This window comes from Anomalospiza imberbis, chromosome 3 (assembly GCF_031753505.1).
Source record: "Anomalospiza imberbis isolate Cuckoo-Finch-1a 21T00152 chromosome 3, ASM3175350v1, whole genome shotgun sequence".
Classification (NCBI taxonomy): domain Eukaryota; kingdom Metazoa; phylum Chordata; class Aves; order Passeriformes; family Viduidae; genus Anomalospiza; species Anomalospiza imberbis.
Window position 1 is genome coordinate 70738796 of NC_089683.1, and position 19910 is coordinate 70758705.

A 19910-nucleotide genomic window follows, 5' to 3' on the forward strand; every position below is an offset into this window, starting at 1 on the left:
GCCAGAAAAGGGGAGAGCATCAGAACACAGAGGTGGCTATAAACCGAGTCCCTGTGGAGGAGGGATTGACCAGGTAAGCATGCACTTAAACCAGGACAAGTCTTTCAGCTGTCTGCACTTTGTCGAGCATGGAGGTACTGTGCTCAAAGGCTTGGGTGAGTTGAGTGTGTGCTAAGGAGCTTATCTGCTGGAGCAGGTTAGATCAGCCATGAGAAGCCAAATTAAGATGGCTTGCATCTCACCTGCTGCTGCCAGTGCCACTGTATCTTCAGCCTGTCTGTGCCTGTGGGGATGGATCTGCTTATGCCTTACCTCTGGCAGAGAAGAGAGGCTCCTAAGGAGGAGGAAATGTCTGCTGGAAGCCACACATAGATGTTTAGGGCTGTTTGCAGGATGGGACACATGTCAGCCTTTTTGTGGCTCTGACTCTTCGACAAGCTTTGCTCCTCAGGAAGGAGTGCCATTCAGCATCACTGAAAATCAGCACTGGCACTCCTAAATTCTAGTAATTATTCAAATTAATTATTAAAGATACAGAAAATAACACTAGCAAGGAATCACCAGGGTTTGCTGATTATTCTCTTTCCATTTGGTTCCTAAATTGTTGCTGGGGAGCTGGAAGACAGTTTCAGGTAACTTACACTAGTCCAGATTCTCATCTTCACCAGAGCTGTGCCAACGTCAGATATTTTTGGTTTGAAAAGAGTATAAATGAACTGAAAGTTTGGCTCACGGGTGAGGATTGGATAACATGATGACAGAAGGGCTTTATAAACATTTATTATTCAAAATCTCTTCTGCAAATGTGAACACGCCTAGGCAATTATCTTGCCTTAGCGCAGATGGGCAATTTTGATCCCATTATTATGCACCTTCAGTACTACAAAGCTTTCAGTGCCATTCCTTTTGAAAATGTCTGAATTAAAGGGAATGAAAAAACTAATGAACTATTGCATCTTTTTCCTGTCAGCTGCACAACATCTAGTAGATGCCATCAGCATGCTTCATGTGGAAGAACTGCATGGTCATGGCTGTTAGCCCAAAGGCTTGTAAAAGCTGAGCTTTTTTTCTGAAGACAAACCCATCTATAGCCTTTGGTAGCTGAGTTACTTGAGGGAGGATAATTTGTTGTTGCACACTCAGATCATGACATGAGATTGATAATAAGACTTTGTCATCTCTCAAATATCCCTAATGAGATGTTTTTACATGTCCCCAAAACCTGTGATTATTTACTGTTCTGAGCTAGACAAAAGCTTTTTGAGACTCCAGATACCAGCAGCATAATAGTGGAAAGTGTCTGAAGCCACACTGACAAAGAGAACAGTTTGTTTTTAGCACAATTGCTATGGAGGAAACACACTTGTTTCTCGAAACTACTTGTGTCTGGTTTCTTGCAGCAAACACATCCAGGAAGCCAGCTGTTTTTTGTTTTGTTTTGTTTTAATCCTTAAAACAAAGCAAAGCTCAAGAAATATAAAGCAGCAGACAAGTTAGTGTGCAACTTGCCAGCCAAAAGTAAAGTCCATAATTAACTATACATATAATTGGCACAATTTTCAAGAGCAATTTCCTCATTATGACTCCTGTTCACCTGAAACTAAAGCCAATTCACTGCCTACTTTTGAAAAGACTGCAAGAAGCTATCTTTAGCTGTTTGGCAAATTTTAGTTGCACATTTATTCTTGTTAAGAAACAAATCTGTAAGCATATGAAATAACTCTTGGTAGTATGATTATATCTTCCCCTAGGTGGCTCTGAGTGACCTCTTGGTTTGACTGCTGAGCCAAACCAAGCCAAACCTGGTATATCCCATGCTAAGAGCCAGCAACCAGCCCACAGGACCCTATACATGAGCAATGCTATAAGAAGCAAACTGTCCACTGAAATGACACAGGATTTTTTGAGCCCACTTAGCTCATAGAGAAGCCATAAGCACTATCACTCATGCAAATGCTACATTTCAGCAGAGCTCATGCACTCTGCTTCCACAACACACAACATTTGGCCCACCATCTCTGATTCTCAAGCATGCACTAACCACTCTTTGAGGTTCTTCTTGTTTTTCAGACCCCTGACAGCTCAATAGCACACTGAGATAAACCACCTTCCTTGTTTCAAATACCTCCCTTATGCTGCTTGATGTCACTTAGCTCTTTCCTCACCTTCCTCAATCCATGGGTTAGCTGATCTTTATCATACATGTCTTACATGATCAAGAGTACATCTCTGCTAAAAAAATCCACGTGGAACTTGGTAAAGTGGAAAATTATGGCACAGAATCTATCCGGAACTACAAAAGAGCATGGTTTTGTAAATTGTCTGGAAAACCTACGAAATCAATAGAGCTCTTTGTTAAATGCTGTTAAGACTTTCAGATGGTTGGCCTTAATTGTTAAAAATTTCATGAGCAAAGGCAGGTCTGCATACATATTAACAAAAATCAGCTGATCAGGTGTCTGTATGTCACTATATCCTCTTCTGGCACACAATTTTTCAACAGTAAGTTTTTCTATTTCACTTCTCCAGAATCAAAAGACACTTGAAAAAAATAATGTGGAGGTGAATTTCTGGGTGAATTTCTGGCTGGTCAAAACCTGACTTCCCCTCTTCAAGACGAAATACATCTAAATAGTTATTAACTTGATATTTTTAATATTCACTCAGCCAGACACTTTCTGATAGAAATTAGGAAGAAATTAGTTGCTGTGAGGGTGGTGAGACACTAGAACAGGGTGTCCAGAGAATCTGTGACACATCCCTGGAAGTGTTTAAGGTTAGGCTGAATGTGTCTTTGAGCAATCTGGTCTAGCAGGAGGTGTCCCTGCCCATGGCGGAGGAGTTGGAACTAGATGATCTTTAAGATCTCTGCCATTCTGTGATGAAATCAGCATTCTGTCATGGGGCTCAGTGGAATTATTCTAGATAGGGTCAAATGCTGCCTGTACCCATCACATTTAATATAGAGAACTCCATTAAATACTGAAAATGCTAGGGGAAAATCTGATTATTAAATAAAAGTTAAGCTCTCATTTTAGTGGCTTAATACAATTTCTTTTTAAATTTCAAGGTTAATAAAAAGTAAATCAAATGCTCCTTGTTTGAATCAACATCTCTTTGCCTGAGGACAGAAAAATATTTAAGAAGCCTCTGGCAGAAAGTGGCAAGCAGAATTAGAACGGGCACATTCACGGCAATATGTTCTGGTATGTGTAATTTTGGGATATCCTAGAGACAGCACAATAAAAGATGCAATAAAGCACACCTAAATTTAATAACAGTTATGCCTCATTCAGGGTCTGCAGACCACTAATCATTAACAAAATTAAAAGGTAGATATGATGTGGCTCTGCACTGAGCAGGTTGGACTAGAGCTGCCTCCCCAGGTCCCCAGCAGCTAGAATGACATGAATCTATGACCTGGTGTTCAGGGATCACGGTGAGATGGTCTAACAAGACCATCACTTGTTAGATGGAAGAAATATCACACAACATTACAGAGCTGTGGTTTTATTTTTCTTCCAGTCAGTCTTCTGAGGTATTGAAAGCAGAGGTGAAATTCTTGCTATTTTCTATTGTCCTGTTGAATAGGAGGTTTTCATATCGGAAGAATTATCTTTCTGTACTTGGAAATCTATATATACTCCAGCTGAAGGTATAGTAAGCCAGACTAGTGAAGAAAGCTGCAGTTCCAGTGCAGAAAAGGCAAAATAAAATTTTCAGTTGGCCTGGCTAGCCTCTATAATATATACAGTGAAGAGAATAACGTTAAAAAAATGCAGTATTTTGGTGAAGCAAAACATTTTTTTCAGATGCAACGCAAGGCCAGATGCCAGATGATGTAGAGGAAAAAGACATAGAGTCTCTAGCAAATGGACCTGGATTCATACCATCCAAGGTACCTCATTTTAGCAATGTACTACACGAAGGTTAATAATACTCTGTTGCTGAAGGGACACTCGGGTGCCTGAATGGACTTGAGATCCCTGACGCTTAACAGCTGAGGATGCTGAAAGAGATGGGGGATGCCATCCTTCACATAAGGCTTCCAGAGGCCCACTCCCCCAGTGGGAATCTGAATATTTCACTCAGGCAGTGGAAGGTTTTTGAAGATATGAAGGGAACATTGCAGCAGTCTCTAACTGCTTGTGAAACGAACAGCTTCAGGAAATGGGTAAACAGCTCCCAGCTCCAAAGAGAAGGAACACAATTTGTAAATAAACAAACCAAAAGTAACCAGCACCAACTCTAGGTGGGGAGGAGCTCTGTCAGAGATATGAGGAACAGGGAACAGATGAGGCAGCCACAGGAGACTTAGTGTAGGCTTGCTTAGCCAAGAGAGCCAAATGATATGGCAATGACCATGAAGCCACAAAGTAAATTAGACTCTTTTCTTTAAACTCGCTGAGTTGTAGCCCTGACCCCAAGGACTGGCAAACAAACCAACAGGAGGGTTTTTTCCTTTTCTACAGCCAGGATGAGGAGAAGCAGTCTTCACTAACTGTAAGCCAAAGTAGGTGAACAAGGAAACAAACCCATATATTGTTTGCCTTCCCCATTTTTGAATCGGATTCTCTGGCAAAAAGCTACTATTCGGAAAGGTATTTTAGTCTGGAAAACACAAAATGGTTATATATGAGTGTGTGAACACATATATGAACCTGTCTGCCCATCAGCTCATACCTTAACATTATTTCCCTCTAAAAGCCCCCATGGATGTTCACAGACAACATTGTAGGGTTTTTCAGTATATGATGCCCTGTTCACATACCTCTGTTACTGCCAACCTCCACCTTTGGCTATTTGTCCCTTTTTACCACTTATAGCTTCATCTAGCAAGCAAGGGTGGCCAACTTCTGGAGACCTGGACTGAACAGGATCCTCAGCCAGGTACATGTGCATTTATATGAGGCTGCCTTTTCATACAAACACAAACAATCCTGGGAAATCTGGACACAGGCCATAACCACTAGGCAGCTGGACAAATAGGTTTTTTCCACTTCTGTAGTACTGTCAGCCTCCAACACTTCTCACTGTATCATCCGTCTTTATTGAGAGCTGTTAATTATAGCTACAACGTCTGTTGCCATACATGCACTTTCCTTTTTTAAAGCAGCTTTAAAGGTAGATGCCTTCAAGGTATTTTGACACAGATCTGGGCTGGAAAAAAACAAAAGCAGAAATCCTTATCACTCCTTCCTGGGTTTTGTTGTTATTTTTATTGCTGCTGTAAACATCATGGAGAATCTATCTAGGACAGTCCCCATTCAATGAGTTTGTGCACTGGGGGTCAAGGTACTTGGCGTGGTGACCAAGGTAAACAACATTTGGCAAAAAGGCCACCTGTGAAACCTTCTTCCATGTTATGATGATTAGAAAACCAGCAAATCCATGCTCACCTCAGCTTTCTGCTTCTTCCTCTGTGCAGTAAACACGATCTCACACTCTTCTCCCAGTCCTTTTTTTTCCCTTTGCGAGCCATGAAACACAGCTACTTTTCTGTCTGTGTGTGCAGGTCATGCCTGGAGGCAGGAAAGGGAGGAGGTGACCTGAGGTCCCTTCAGCCTGGCTTGCTTTTGTCCCATGGTCTCAGTGAGTGCAGAGAGGTCAGATCATCTTGGGCGGGACCCGCAGAGGCAGATTTGCTCTTGAGGTCTCCTGAGAAAAGCCCTAGCAGTGTGGGAGATGGGCAGCTTGCTTAACTAACCAGAGGCAGTGTTAATGAAATGCAGTTTAACTACTGACCAGAGAGAGATCATTCACTGCTGCAAGACACAACATTTTTTTCCAAGCAAAAGCCATTACATAAATACATTGTTTCATAGCACATGCCCTGTCTGCAGGTAACAAGAACAATTACTTCTCCTTCTAGTCCCTGCCTCAAGCACTGTTACCTCATAGGAGGCAGATAATATAATTATTTTGAAACATCTGTTCAAGCCACAGCAGACGAGACAAAAGTAATGGAACAACAAGACAAAATTACAGGACATTATTTAATTCAATCATCCTTGGAAGGATTTTGCAAACCAGGCTCAAGATTAAAGAATGTGGGTCTGTCCTGATCAGGCAGTAACCAATTTGTATTCTCAATTAGCACTTCACTGAAGTCCAAAAGCCAAGAGGAGGTGATTTGCAAGAGATGAAGGCTTTTCAGATTAAGGGAAAGCTTTTCACAGGACACAAATATTTAGCTCTTTTCAGAACATCATGGTCTGAAAAACAAATGCAAACTCCAAGTATAATCTGTGAGGTTAAATTAGAAAGGACTGGTATCCTAAAGAAGAACCCATGACCATTTTCTCACAAAAGCTAAAACATGAGTTCTCATAGACAGTGTTAGCTACCTGAATAGAAGGAATTAGCAAATTAGTCAAACAGAATTTTAAAAGAAATCTCTCAAAGGTATTTCCAGGAGATTTAGAAAGCGAGGTAAGCATATAAATGCCACCTTATGTTCCAGGGCCCACCATGCAGGCTTACCATTGTGAGAGTTACCTCCAGAGAGGATAGGACTGGGCCATTAATTTTGTGGCTTTCTGCCAGCCACTCACATCAAGAGTCTGATGCGGGTACCAAGCTCCATAGCATGCACTTGAAGGAGGGAAAAACTATCACCTTCACCATGGTCCAGGAGCAGTTTTATAAGCTTTTCAATGGAAGACATAGAGAGGAGCAGTATCTCAATTCTAGTTAGGTGCCTAAATCTGGGATGGTGGAGGGCTTCAACTAGTAGCCAGTTTGACCACAGCCTTTTCTCTTTCTCCTCCCCCCTTCTTGCTGTGTTACCTTACATGCCTCACATTTGTGTTTCTGTTTTGCTCTCCCTCAGAATTCTGTGGGGAAACCAGACATTCAGCTCCAAGCTGGCAGTGCTGGAATATGCAGCATGACACTGAGAAGCCAGCTGCGTCACATTTCCCCCTAATCCAACCCCTAGTACTGTCTTCAGAAGAGACTGATGTGAACAGGAAACTCCTCTAGAAAAACTCTGGAGCTGTTATTTTCTCAGGAAGAGGCAGCCTGTAGAGCATATTTTTGAGACATGGCTGAGAAAATTTTCTTTCAGGGGGCATAAAGACCAAGAGACCCTGACATTAATCACCAAAGAAAACAAGTCTCCCCAAAGAAGCAGCTGAAACCACAACTCATGCAATCATCTGGCCATAGAACAGCATAGCTGTATTATGTCAAGGCAGCAGCAAGAAGGCACCTCCAGAACCCCTGTGGGGTGACAGCACACCAATCCCACCTCCAATGGGGACACACTTTCCTCTTCAAAAGGCAAGAAACAGCAGCTACTGCAGGTTTCATCAGGAAGTGGTAATACTTGACTTGAGAAACAAAAGTTAACAACAGCATCACCCTGAGCTCTGTGGCTTGGGCTTCAGCTGAGCTAAGCCCAAATGGATGCTCCACGACCAAGCTTGATCCCTAGGGACAGCAGGCTGGACACTGGACACGCGCCCACCAGCACCGCCACTACCACAAACGCCATGCTGCTCCAGCAGAAGGCCTCACTACTACTGCTGCTTGCTCTTTGTGCAATTTGGCCTTGTCTTCAGCCAGGACTTCTGGCAGAAAAGTGCATATTCACTGAAAACAGTCAGAGAAGTGATACAGTGGTCCATCAATAACACAACACCTCCAGCACCTCTCAGATATCTGTAGGAGAGATAAAGATGACTACAAGTATCATAAACCTCTTGTACAATATCCACATCTTCTTTTAATTAATTGTTTTGATACCAAGCAAAAAGGTGACAGACAACTGTAGAGATCAGATTGATCTCTTGCTGTAGACATCAAACTGATTTAATCTGGAGTTACTCCTAACTGGTCTCTGTCAAACTCGGGTAAGAATCAGATGCTTTATCTTTTAATTTCAATGGTTTATTTTGTTTCTTGGTTGTTTTTTTATTATTATTATTTTTATTTTTATTTTCCCCAAGAAGCTAATGTGAACTTGAAATGTAAAGTGATTTTATTTTGAGGAGCACAAAGTAAATAGGTATTATTTTAAGGATAATGTTCTGAATTAGACAAATAGCATTTATAAACTGAAGTTTTTTGAAAGAAAACATGCTTCATTGGATGACATTTGCTAAAAACACTTGCATTTGTCATGTCTTGATGCCTCCACAGCTTATTTATGACTCTCTTAATGCTGTCTGCTCTGGTGGCGAAGCTCCCATCTAAGTAGTAATATAAATCAGCAGGATGCCAAAAGTTAACCACACTGCAACATTTTAATGCTGCTAGGTAAGAGAGACTCACAAACACAAACCACTGAAAAATCGATAGTAGAACAGCATCCAGTCATGCCAAATGGCTCTGACCTTCTTCCCCCTTAGAGCTTCATCATTGCCAGGGGTTTGGTTACCAGTGGGGTTCTCTGCCTGCTGCAGAAAAGGAGGGCAGTACCCAAGGTGCAGTGCACTGCACTTCATATGAGTCAGGATCAAACTAATGGTCTCAACTCCTTGTACTACTGGGGGTGATGGAGAGTGTCTCATCTTTTGCATCATAGCAGAAATACCTCTGAAACACATTTAGAAACTGGCCCACATTCTCCTGGACCTCAAGTGAAGCTATGGCACTGAAACTCTGCAGCCCCTGAAAAACCAAATGTCGATTCTGAGCCCAAGGGCATGTAGATCAAAAGTGACTTTTGTGAAGTCAGTGTTGGTATGTCAGAGTAAGTGAAATCTACTACGCTCATTCTCTACCATTGTTGCACCAGTATTTTGATTCAGTTTCAAAGACACAACAATAGTTCAGTGTTACCTGTAACCTTTTCTGTATTTTCAAAGAAAAAACTTCAAATTCTAGTGAAGACTAGTGGCGGATAATTTGGGGGCAATATAGAGACAAAACTCTGAATCAGTGAAAAAGAACATTCTAAAACATGTTCAAATATTGCAGATCAGTGCAGGGACTGCACTGTGATGATCCTTTCATTCACCCAACACATCTGGTGCATTCAAGGTTTCAGAAGAGATTTAGTTCTAGATTCTGGTGTTTAGTCCTAAATTTTTATGAAATAAAAAATCAAGATCTAAATTATAAATAAATAAATAATCCTGCAAATCATTCTTGAAAGTCCTTTCCTTTCCTTCTCAAAAAAGTCATTAGATAAGACTACACCATCAAAATAAACAAGCATTCTGAGGTATTTTTCTAAAATGTGAACAAAACCCTCTATTATTTCTCCCAGCTGGAACACGGAGGGTGAATCTTTATAAAAGGTGTGTAGAGATACACAAAGCTAAGCAATATCTTGCAGAGATTTTAATTTAATCTTTCATGTAGCCAGGGAGTTTTAAGTCCTAGTGCTTTTAATTTATGTTACCTCATAAATTAATAATGTAGATATGATGGAGGATAGCTCATCAGATTAAATGTGTCATTTTATAAAGCAGTTTGGAAGCAAAAAGTACGAAGTACTCTTAAATGATGCATTAGGTGCACAAATCATTACATCTGCTATTTCTGGACTGGACAATGGTTGAAATGAATAATAATTTAGTTACAGTAATTTTATTTTAAGCTAGTGACCACTTGCACAAGAAGTAGGAGAGTGATGCTGGCATGCTCTTCCCTGGCCTTCCAGAGCTCTCTGTATCACTTCCATGCACACAAGTCCTGCACCATGACATCCTTGGTGGCAACCATGGGAGAAGTCTGCACTTGAGCCGTCTACACTTGGGCACAACCCTGGCAGCATTTGATGGAGCTGCTCAGGGAGTATAGACCAGTTGGAAGTGCATGCATGAGTTCTGGTTTGCTATGAAGAGTGACTCTCCCCATGGTATGCTCATGCTGATAGTCTAAAGCTACTTCAGCTAAAACAGCAAGTTCCTTACCATGCAATATGGTTCAATCATAAGTCCTTGATACTTTACAATATGGCCTAATAGTCAATATCTGATAAAGAAACTGAATAAACCTGCTCTAACATTCAATGTGCCCCTACAGAATTTTGGTGGCAAATTTACTACTATTATACATGCTAAAAAAAGGGAAAAAAACATCTGATTTTCTGTCATAAACCAGCTAAAAACTGATTTATGTCCATGACAGGTATGTTCTTCTTGTGAGACTACAAAGCATAAAAATTCACATATTTACAGCATAGCATACACACTGGTATAATACAACATGAATTTAAAAACTGTAATAAATCATATAATCTGTGCAGAAGGGACTATACAACTATTCACTGTTGCTACATTTTATGATCCCCCTTTTGCGTATTTTGGGTATTTTTCCTGGGGCTGCTGTTTTTACATGCCCTCTAACTGTACAGGGAGGTACCCAAAGCACATGTGCTGGCTCCAGTGCCCTCGGGAAGGGCTGGTGTGAAAGCACTGCCTGTGCCAGGGGGAGGGGAGGCTGAGCAGCCCAGTCCTGCTGAGGTGGATGGGCAGGTGTCCTAGGGGATCTTTGTTGCCAAAAAACATTAGGTACCTGTGGATTTTAGCAGTCGGTGTAGGCAAGCTCTGAGAACCCTTTCCTTTTCTACTTTACTGCTAAGGTGACTTAGACATCATATTTCCACCTTTTCCCACTATTGCCTTTCAACTTATCTTGTTCCAAATTCCTGCCAGAGAGCTCAGATAAGATGTAAAATATAGATGAAAGTGAAGGATAAAAGAAGTAGAAAGTGATTATGCCAGCTTCTTTACAGTTCTAGGTCAGAATTGTCTTCTTTTAACTACCCAGAGGTCTGTGAAATGTCTCCCTAACACGTCCAACCCTGCCTGGACAGCAACCTTTCCTGAGGATGGTGATACCTCATATGCAGCTGCAAAGTCCCTATGTATCTCTTTCTCTATATATTTGCACACATATATAACATGGAAAAAAAAAGGAATAAGTAGGAGGGGAGGCTGGACTGTAATGCTCGGGTTTACTGACGTATACGCATGAGACATCTCAGCTGCAATGGAGCAAGCAGAAGAACAGTAAATAATTTCACAGCAACTCTTGGTGCAGCACCACCAAAAGGCCTCAGCGGAGACAGGGGACATGCTGAGGCAGACACTCTGTAAACACATGGTAAGGGCAGCCCTCCCTCCTCCCTGAAGGACTGGCTCCTCCAAAAGAATAGGGAGCACAAAGAAATCAGAGGTCTGCAGTGACTTGCTCCAAACCACAAAACAAATCTGCAGCAAAGCTGGGAGCCACAGCTGCATCTCCAAAGGCACACATCTTCCCTTACACCCAGAAAAACCTCTCTAAGTTAACCCTATTCAGTCTGCTTGTGTCAGACACACAAACATGCACTCTTTATGAAGCCTGGGCAAGCCTACTGCTAATGATGTCCCCCTGCATCCCAAACAGGCTTGCACCTGCTCTTCAATTGAGTCCTCATTTAATTAATGAAAGACATGAAATTACCAACTGTATCAATTTACCGCGGCAATGAGTACAGTGCTCTGGGTTTTTAACCCCAGGGATCTGGCAAACCACAACCACTCACCCCAGAATTAAGCAGTATTTAAAACATTATCTGAGAGCAGCTGGGAAGAAAAATACTTAAAACCAAAGAAACAAAAAGGTATTTGCTTTTAGGTTAGCATTTGTTGCTGGTTTTAGATTAAGCTGTAGCTTTCTGTAACCTCCATACTCCTCTTATCTCTGTATTTGCCGTGAACAAATACAACCTAAAGACTGAAGCTCAGGAAACATGGCACTTAGGAAAATGCTTTTAGAACTACTGCATCCTGCTCTAGAACCTGCAGTGAATGGTCATATCCATTATCTGCAGCCCCCACATTATTTAAAATATGAAGAAACTGTAATGATGGCTAAGCAGTAAAATTTCTTAGCCCTAATCATCTGAGGCAGGGCATTTCCTGAGTAACCTGGTTTCTTAGATTTTTCTTGTAGTAAGTTTCCACCTTGCTGCTGCGCAGCTGGGAGCTGAGAAATGTGTACTTCTTACTGTTTACTTTTCTGAGTTACTTCATTAAAAGTCTATGAGCCCCACTGTGTAACAGAAGGGGAAAAGGTTGTTCACATCCTTCCACGTATCAGGGAAGCTCTCTGACATGGGACATCTTGATGGCTGAGTCATCCCATCTGTCCCAGACACCTTTCAGGCCAAAAGGAGCAGAGCAGAGCTGAGGGAGTGCTCAGTGAGAGGCAGTCCTTCAAGCAGCCAGAGCATCCTCAGCCTCTCACAGAGGACGGGCACTCAGGGCTTTCCGTGAGCGACTCAGGCTTTGCGGGTTTGGCTTGCTATGAAGACAAGGTGTGCTGAAGACAAAGCGCTGCTTTGGTTATGACTGCGCTTCCTCCCGGAAATAAACATAACAGCTCAAGTTTAACTGGGATCAGAGCTGGGCCTTTGATGTCAAAGGCGTTGTGCCAGGAAAATACTGCAGTACTTTTTACTCAGCTATTCAGGGCTCTGCTCTAGTCCTGAGCTTGGAAAAGAAAAGCTTACTTAGCTTACTCAGAGACTGACACAGAAGTCAGCTATGGGTAGGGGAAAGAGATATTAATAAAAAAATATGTTTGCAGAAAACTCATTGGTAAGTAACTGTAGAAAATGCAGATTTTCATAACATGACTTGCATTTGTTCGAAATAAATCTGGATTTCTTACTGCCGAAGTGAAATTATATTAGGAATAATAATAGCACCTAACGTAGGACACACAACGAACTCAGACCATCCTTTAACAAAACTGGAGAGGAAAGCAAACACAAGTTTGATGTAACTGACTGATTTGAACAAAACATCTATGAAATGTAGAGCAGCAAGCAAGAGCCACGGGATTAGAGACAAAAGCTCCCATACCTGTATCTTTGCTTTGGAGACTGCTTTTCAGCTGACTTAAAAACATGTCCAAGATAATACAAAGGAAAGAATAAAAAGTTCCAGTTTGTTGCAAACCACGTTAGAGTGAAGGGTGCATCGAATTTCTTAAAGGTCAGTTTTGCCAGCTGGGTTGAACCCGACCAGGAGGAGCAGACACCCAGGACCACGGCCACACCCCAGAAAATCTTCTTGAGTTGCGTCATGGAACATTTCCAGCAGCAGCGGTTCACCCTTCCACTGCCTTCCGCCCCGGCTTGCATCTGTGCTTCGGCTGGGGCTGGAGACTCCCGGGAGCGCTCATCCCCTAGGAGAAGAAAACACATGGCTTACTAAGGAAATCCATCCTGCATTTTAGTTTTCAAATCTTAGGCTCGTCTGAAGTCACGTGGAGCTTTACGAGCAAAGGAACTCACCGGATCTTGCCACAAAATGTCCTTTGTTTTTAGATCATTGCAAAGGCTCTGGTTGAACTGAGGCATAATTAGAACGCAAATAACAATTATCGCCTCTAGATTTAGAAGCCCTCGGGTAAAATGGAAGTGATAATTACATGTTGCTTTGATGTACATAGAAAGACTTAACACGCCACTTAAACATGTGCTGTTAGGATGTGTAAATGAATGAAAATGTGGTATTGAGTTTGATAAAGCAGCAAAGGGAATTATAACAGCACTTGAAATTGTTATTGTCTCAGATAATGCAGAAAGGGCCAGTTTATGCAATATGGTGTTTCCTAGAAGAAGGGCAACATATTTAATCTTGAAGTTAAGCAAAATCACTGCAACATAAATAGTATGATTAATACTGAATTTGATCACCAGGCATTTCAGTGATCCCTGGAAAAACAGGTCTGCTGTGGCTGTAGCCCTATAGCAAAAACTAAACCAAACCACATGCTGCCCTGAAGTCCATCTCTGACCAGGCAAGCCTAACTTTTTTTAGTTTGAGTCCTGCAACAGACTGGACTGCAGCTTTGCTCCATTAAAACTAAGCCTAGCATGCTGCTGGAAAATTTTCACCTAAAACTCTTGCCCTTTCAACCCTCAAACATGAATTGTTATAGCCCTGCTATTCTACAGCTGTCAGTCGATAATGTATCCTGCTTGTGAATGAATGAGCAAAGAAAGGTTAGCTGGTTGAGTTCTCGGAGACATCAAAACGTGCTGGCAGACCTCAGCAGCAGGCAACTGTCTTCAGGGCTTTCTACCTGCCTTCCTTAAATTCACCCCATTCAACATCTGCTGCAGTTGACAGTCACCCACACACAACACTCAGCAGTGATTTCTTTAACAGCCTGACTGCAGTTTAGTTGGTCCATTCACCTAAAGCAGGAAGTAACACACTGTAGTTCACATTGAAATCCAGGAATCTACAACTTCAAAACTGTCCAGAATTTACTGCATGCATTGAAAGGTGAAAACATGTAAGTAAAGCCAGGACAATGAGAGACTGTATTATTTCCAAACATTTATAAATATTACAAGCCAGACTAAGAGAGGTCCACATTAAAAAAAAAAAAAAATAAAAAAACCTTCCTTATCCTGGTGTGAATTCATATGTGGAATGGAAAATCTCTTATTTCAAGCTAACCCAAAGTTGTATTTATATGACCTAACATGTTATGAAATAAAATGTTTCTTCCTATGCAAATAACTATTTAGTTATTTCCCTACAGATAAGAAATGCATGATCTGAGCTAAAAGTACTATTAGGTTTCCTGGTAAGGCTGTATTTTATAATGAGAAGGATTGTGGCCTCTCTTTGATGACCTGATATCTACCAAGAATGTACAGGAGCAAAGATATAAACATCTAGCCTTTTTGTGTGTCTTCCAGAGATCTGATCTCTCCACTTATTTCAGTTTTCAATAGAAGGTTGTGTGGGCAGCCTCCCACATAACTGGTGATGCACCAGCAAGCCAATGTTAATGTCCAAAGTTAATGTGACCTTGTATTAAACACATAATGGAAAGGTTACAAGCCACCTGCCAAAAGTTAGAATTGAAAAACATACTGCCTGTGAACGCTCAGCTCATTCAAAATAATTCTAAAGCATTTTCTTAGTAACACATTGCTTGTAACTAATGCTTCTTACCTCACTTGCTGCACAGACCAGTGTCAGAGTTCAGTTTATACCAAACAAGGGTACACTAATTTCTTTTAACTTCACCATGTAATGGGCAGTTGCCAGTGCCCTCTTTGCTGTCCAACACACAAGTCCTAGAATGATTACCAAATTTTTCCTTTCCACTCAAGATTTTCTTCTGGGCATTGTCACTGCAACACCAAACACTTCACACATCCTAACAAACTCCAGCATCCTTCTTCCCTTGGACCACTGGCTTTCTGCACACAGAAAAAAAAACAAATTCAGGAAGCCAGCATGCCAAATGAGAGCTTAAGAGGAGTTTGTGCCTCTGTGTCAATGCAACTTCATCCAGAGTTTGCATTTTTTTACAGAGAGGTAGGCAAAAATGGTCCTTCTTCTTGAGACAACCAGTGGGGTATCTGCCATTTGCATCTTTCTGCAGTTACTCCCAGGGGAAACAGGAAACCAGGATTTAAACCACTCCTGCTGAAGATATTTAACATTAGGGAATGTGCCTAAATCCACTGGGATATATGAGATTTTAAGATGAGTAGGTGCTCTGAGTCACAACACTGAAGCTGTGTTATTTTCTTCCAAAATGAGAATCAATCACAACTGTCTGATGCACCAGACACTCAACATCTGCTAACACAGTGTTGATAGACAGCCCAGTACAGGCACTGTGGTGAAGATCTTCTCCCCATGAAGGGCTGAAGCCACCTGCCCAGGTCCCCATGGTACTGTGCACGTACACAAGAGTCAGCAGTTCATCTGGGCAGCTTGCATAAATGCCTTCTACTCAGTTCCATGGCAATTGCTCCCTAAAGCTGAATTTACTGATGTTTTCTCTGCTACGTAAGCAAAATTACTTGTCTGGGTATATTTAATTTTGTGTTAAACACACCAACAGAAACATTTGCTTTCAGCAATAGACAATACTGCATGTTTAACTTCTAAAATGAACTTGCATCTGAAAGGTTAACTTTCTAGGGATGTTCATTCTTTTAATGCATTTACAAACTGCAGGGACTAAAAACCCAGGCACAATGGATTTCATGACAATAGGGGTAAAAATCACTGTGTGATGATTAACAGTTACAAGCTGAGATTTGTAATATCTGTCGGTATCTGTAGTATCTGTCAGTGAAATTTTATTGTGTCCTCATGATTGCTTGTGCTGCTGGAGAGTTAGATGTCAGATGGGCACAGACTCTTCCAGTGGATGCACCACTGACCTGAAGGATACCTGTGACATAATCTGCCCCCCAAAAAAGAGATTTTCTGTGGAGAGGGTGGACCCTACAGGTGATATACACTCATGTGGTCTCATCCTCTTATGTACTGGAGGGCACTTGCCTGCCAGCTGGCAAACACAAAATCCAGAGCTGTAGTTTGCCTTGTCTCGTCCCTGTGTCTCTACTGGGGGCATTTTCCTCACCCAAACCACAGGTGCACAGATGAGGTGACACTAAACCCACACATGGCTGAAAAGCTTCTCTCTCTCTCTCTCTAACACTGCACAAGAGTCATCTGGCAACAGAATGCACATGAATTTAAAAATGGCAAAATGTCTTTTTAGAATCGATGAGGCAGGACATTGAAGAATTTTAGTTCAGCAGACTTTCAATGGGTTTCTTCCATTGCTTCCTGCAGCAAACTGCTCTGTATGCTACTGTATCCCCTAAAAGAACAGATTAAGATACTGAGGTAGAGGAAAAATGCCTATCTTTATTTTACTAATTTTGGTTTTTCATTGTCCCTACTGCTCATGCGTTTTCCTTTTTCATAAATCCCAAATGGAGGCATTCCTCCTCCCTCCCTTTCAGTCCAACCTCTGTCCCATGACATTCAGAAACAAAGGAAAGAAATCATCTCCAAAGCTACTGCCAATCCCATTAGCCTCAGAAAACAGCTGTCCTTCTGTTTCTTCTATTATGGCTAAGACCCCCCTCAGGTGACTGTGGATACCTGTAGCAAAGGCCATCTACACCCAAGCTATTTACTCCACAGACCCAGCTAAAAGCCATGAAGCAAAAGAGGCATGGTAAAGCACTACACCTTTAAACCATTAAATAGGCTGCCCAGGCCTCTAGAAAGTCTGTACAAGAGTCTTAAGACTCCTATGCACAGCTAGACAGCTAAAGGGCTTACTAGGACCACACTGTACCTAAATGTGTGTATTAAAAATATGATACTGATAAAAACCAAGGGTGGCATTCATCTTCTTAGTTTGAGACATCTGCTGTGCCGACTTGTGTATCTGAGACAGTGATTTACACTTTCTGCATAGCTAGTAGACAGAAAAGAGACATTTCCACAGCACGATTTATCTCCTCCTAAAGTGGATGATTAAAATGAGCCAGATGAATCACTCCCTCTGAGCGCTTGTTTCTCTCCACCAGCTCTAAACAGTCTGGGGCGACAAGCTGGAAGTAGGTGTCTCTGGTGTGGGTGTCTGAAGCAGGGTGAGATGAGTCCCACCTCTCCACCACTGCTGTCAGGAACAGAGGGTAAAGCCACGACAGACAGCACTGGTGGACTCAGAGCTGTGCAGTGCCACATGAACATATTTAGCTGTCATCAATGACCCGCTTTAGCTGCTGTCAGCTAGTCAGCAAATCAGGGAAGGAAGCATTACACAAGTGCTGGATGCCCTTTCCAACCCTTTAGAGTGAGAAAGTGACCCTTAAAGACTAAGGTCCTATCTACTAGGGATCAAAACATGTACCTAGGGATCAAAACATGTACCTAATGATAATACACAACTCTTCCCAGGTTCCCCAGGCTAGGAATGTGCTTCAAAGAATGCATATTCTCAATATGCTTACTTTGAAGCACAAAGGCTTCTGGAAAAATGTTCTGGAAGCCTTTAAATCAGGCTTCTGGAAAAAAGTTCTGATAAAAAGAACAACCCTCACAGGTCTCTCTGACAATTATAAATGAGACATCCAAAAGTACTTCAATTTTTCCAGCCTGTCGAATGTTTTGTAACTGCTTGAGCATTGCATAGAACAAGTTTGTAAAGCTTGCAAAAATATACGCTTATCATAAAGACGGGAGAAAGAGCTGACGGAAGTCCTGTGAGACAGTGCCTGATCCTCAGCGTGGTTAGAGCTCTAGAAATCTGTGACATGCAGAGGGATCAGGGCCAGATAATACCAAGGCATATTCTCACAGCCTTGAATGCTGTGCGACTTCTTCACCCAGTATTTACTACATGGAGAGATCAGTGGGAGACAATTAGTTCTAACATACCTGAGAACACACACAATGGCTTCTGATGGTGGTCTTCTGGATACCCAGTATTATTTGCCTCAGTAGCAGACTCACAAACACCTCAAGTTTTGTTTTTATCCTGTTCCTTCCTACCACAGTTTTTACCCTGCCACAGTTTTTACCCTACCACACTAACCATGCATTATTTAGGTGTTCAAGATTTTTGAACTAAGCTGTTAAAAACCAGCTGAGGCATCATCCTGTGAAGAGAAGATGAAATACCAAATTCATTAAGTGATTTACATGTCTAATTACCACTGTAGCTGTCTAAACCCGAAATGTTGATATTTGTTCAGATCTGTTGCCCAGGCATTTTCTTTGCAGTCGGTCAGGTTAAAGAGTGCTCAGGGACTCACTTGTTGCCTGGCAGATCACCCAGTACCTAGTGCAGCTTTCTTGTGCTATTTTCAGTGATGGCTTCTCCCTCCACACATCATTCTGGTGTCTGGTTTTGAGAAACTGTTAATATTTCATTTTGGCAGCCAGTAATCTTCATGTATCAACCTTCCTGCACAGTTGTAATGAGAGCATGCACAGACCAACTTCTGCATCAAGGGACATTCCCTCATTTTCCAAATTAGCTCTAGCTTTGCCAAAGCTGCTTGTAGTAGCTGTAACCTCCTCACAATCCCACTAGAACTCATCAGATGCCAAAGAATCTGTTCCTGGGAATGCCAAAGGACCATGACTCCTAATACCCATATGCCTCTCTTATACCCAGACTCTGACAGGATTCAAAGAAACATTTGAGAGTTCCCAGCTCTCATTTTAGGGGACATCTCCAAGAAATATTTCCATTCTTTATTTGAAGTAGTCACTGACACAAGGCTAAGGTCTCACTTTTTATCCGCTGGGCAAATTACCTTCTGAATTTATGCTTTCCTAATAAGTAAGGATGTTTTCCATTCTGAGCCAACCAGTTTTGCTGCTGTCTGGGTTCCCTTGGCCTTGGAGGGCCTGTGGACACTCTCTTCGGCAGATGGGTTTCCTGCTCTTAGCAGAGGGGTGGAAGGCTGCTCTATGCACTGAGCTACTGAAGAGGGGCACACACTCCACCTCCAGTTTTTGAGGGAAAGGTTTCAGCCACTTACCTGCCAAGTCAGCTTTGAAACAGAGTGGTAAGTGCTAAAGAGAGTGAGCAATAGTTAGGATGGACATCTTCAACAGCATAAAGGACAGCATTATGTACTGGGCAAACCAGATGATTCATCCTGCAGCCTCACCAGTGTTCTCTGACAGTGGTCAACAGGTAAAGGAGATACAGCTATCCTTTCTAGGTTTTGAAGAGGATCTTGAAAAAATCCAGCCTTACAGAAAACAGGCAGACAGGGAAAGTGCTGGAATGGATAAAAGGCTCAGTACAGGATAGGAAACCAATGAGGAATATACACAGCAACGGGGGAAGCGGCCAAAGCTCTGCAGAGGTTTGCGGTGGGAACTGCACTCTTCACCATTAACCACAGTTACCTCATCATGGGACTGAGCCACAAGGTGACAAAGTTTCCTAATGATGTGAAGCTAGGCAGGTCAGCAAGGGCAGTGGCCAGCTGCAGGGGATGAGAGACAATGTGACTGGGTCATACATCGGCAGATGGAGAAGCGTGCTAATAAAGAGGTGTAGTAAACAAACCCACATGCTGCACGCTCGGTGATTGGCTCTGGCCACCGGGGATTGTGAGCTCTTCACAGGATGCTCCATAGAAAAGGGCAACTCGG

The 19910-nt window shown here is 42.1% G+C and overlaps 1 protein-coding gene across 2 annotated transcripts in view; it reads right to left on the minus strand.

The window, feature by feature from the left end:
* Positions 1-19910, minus strand: part of SLC35F3 (solute carrier family 35 member F3) — a 161599-nt gene that overhangs the window by 32861 nt on the left and 108828 nt on the right. For both annotated transcript variants that reach the window (XM_068185056.1, XM_068185055.1), the window contains one exon: positions 12810-13134. In XM_068185056.1, the coding sequence (XP_068041157.1) occupies positions 12810-13134 (325 nt within the window). The remainder of the gene's footprint in view (positions 1-12809; positions 13135-19910) is intronic.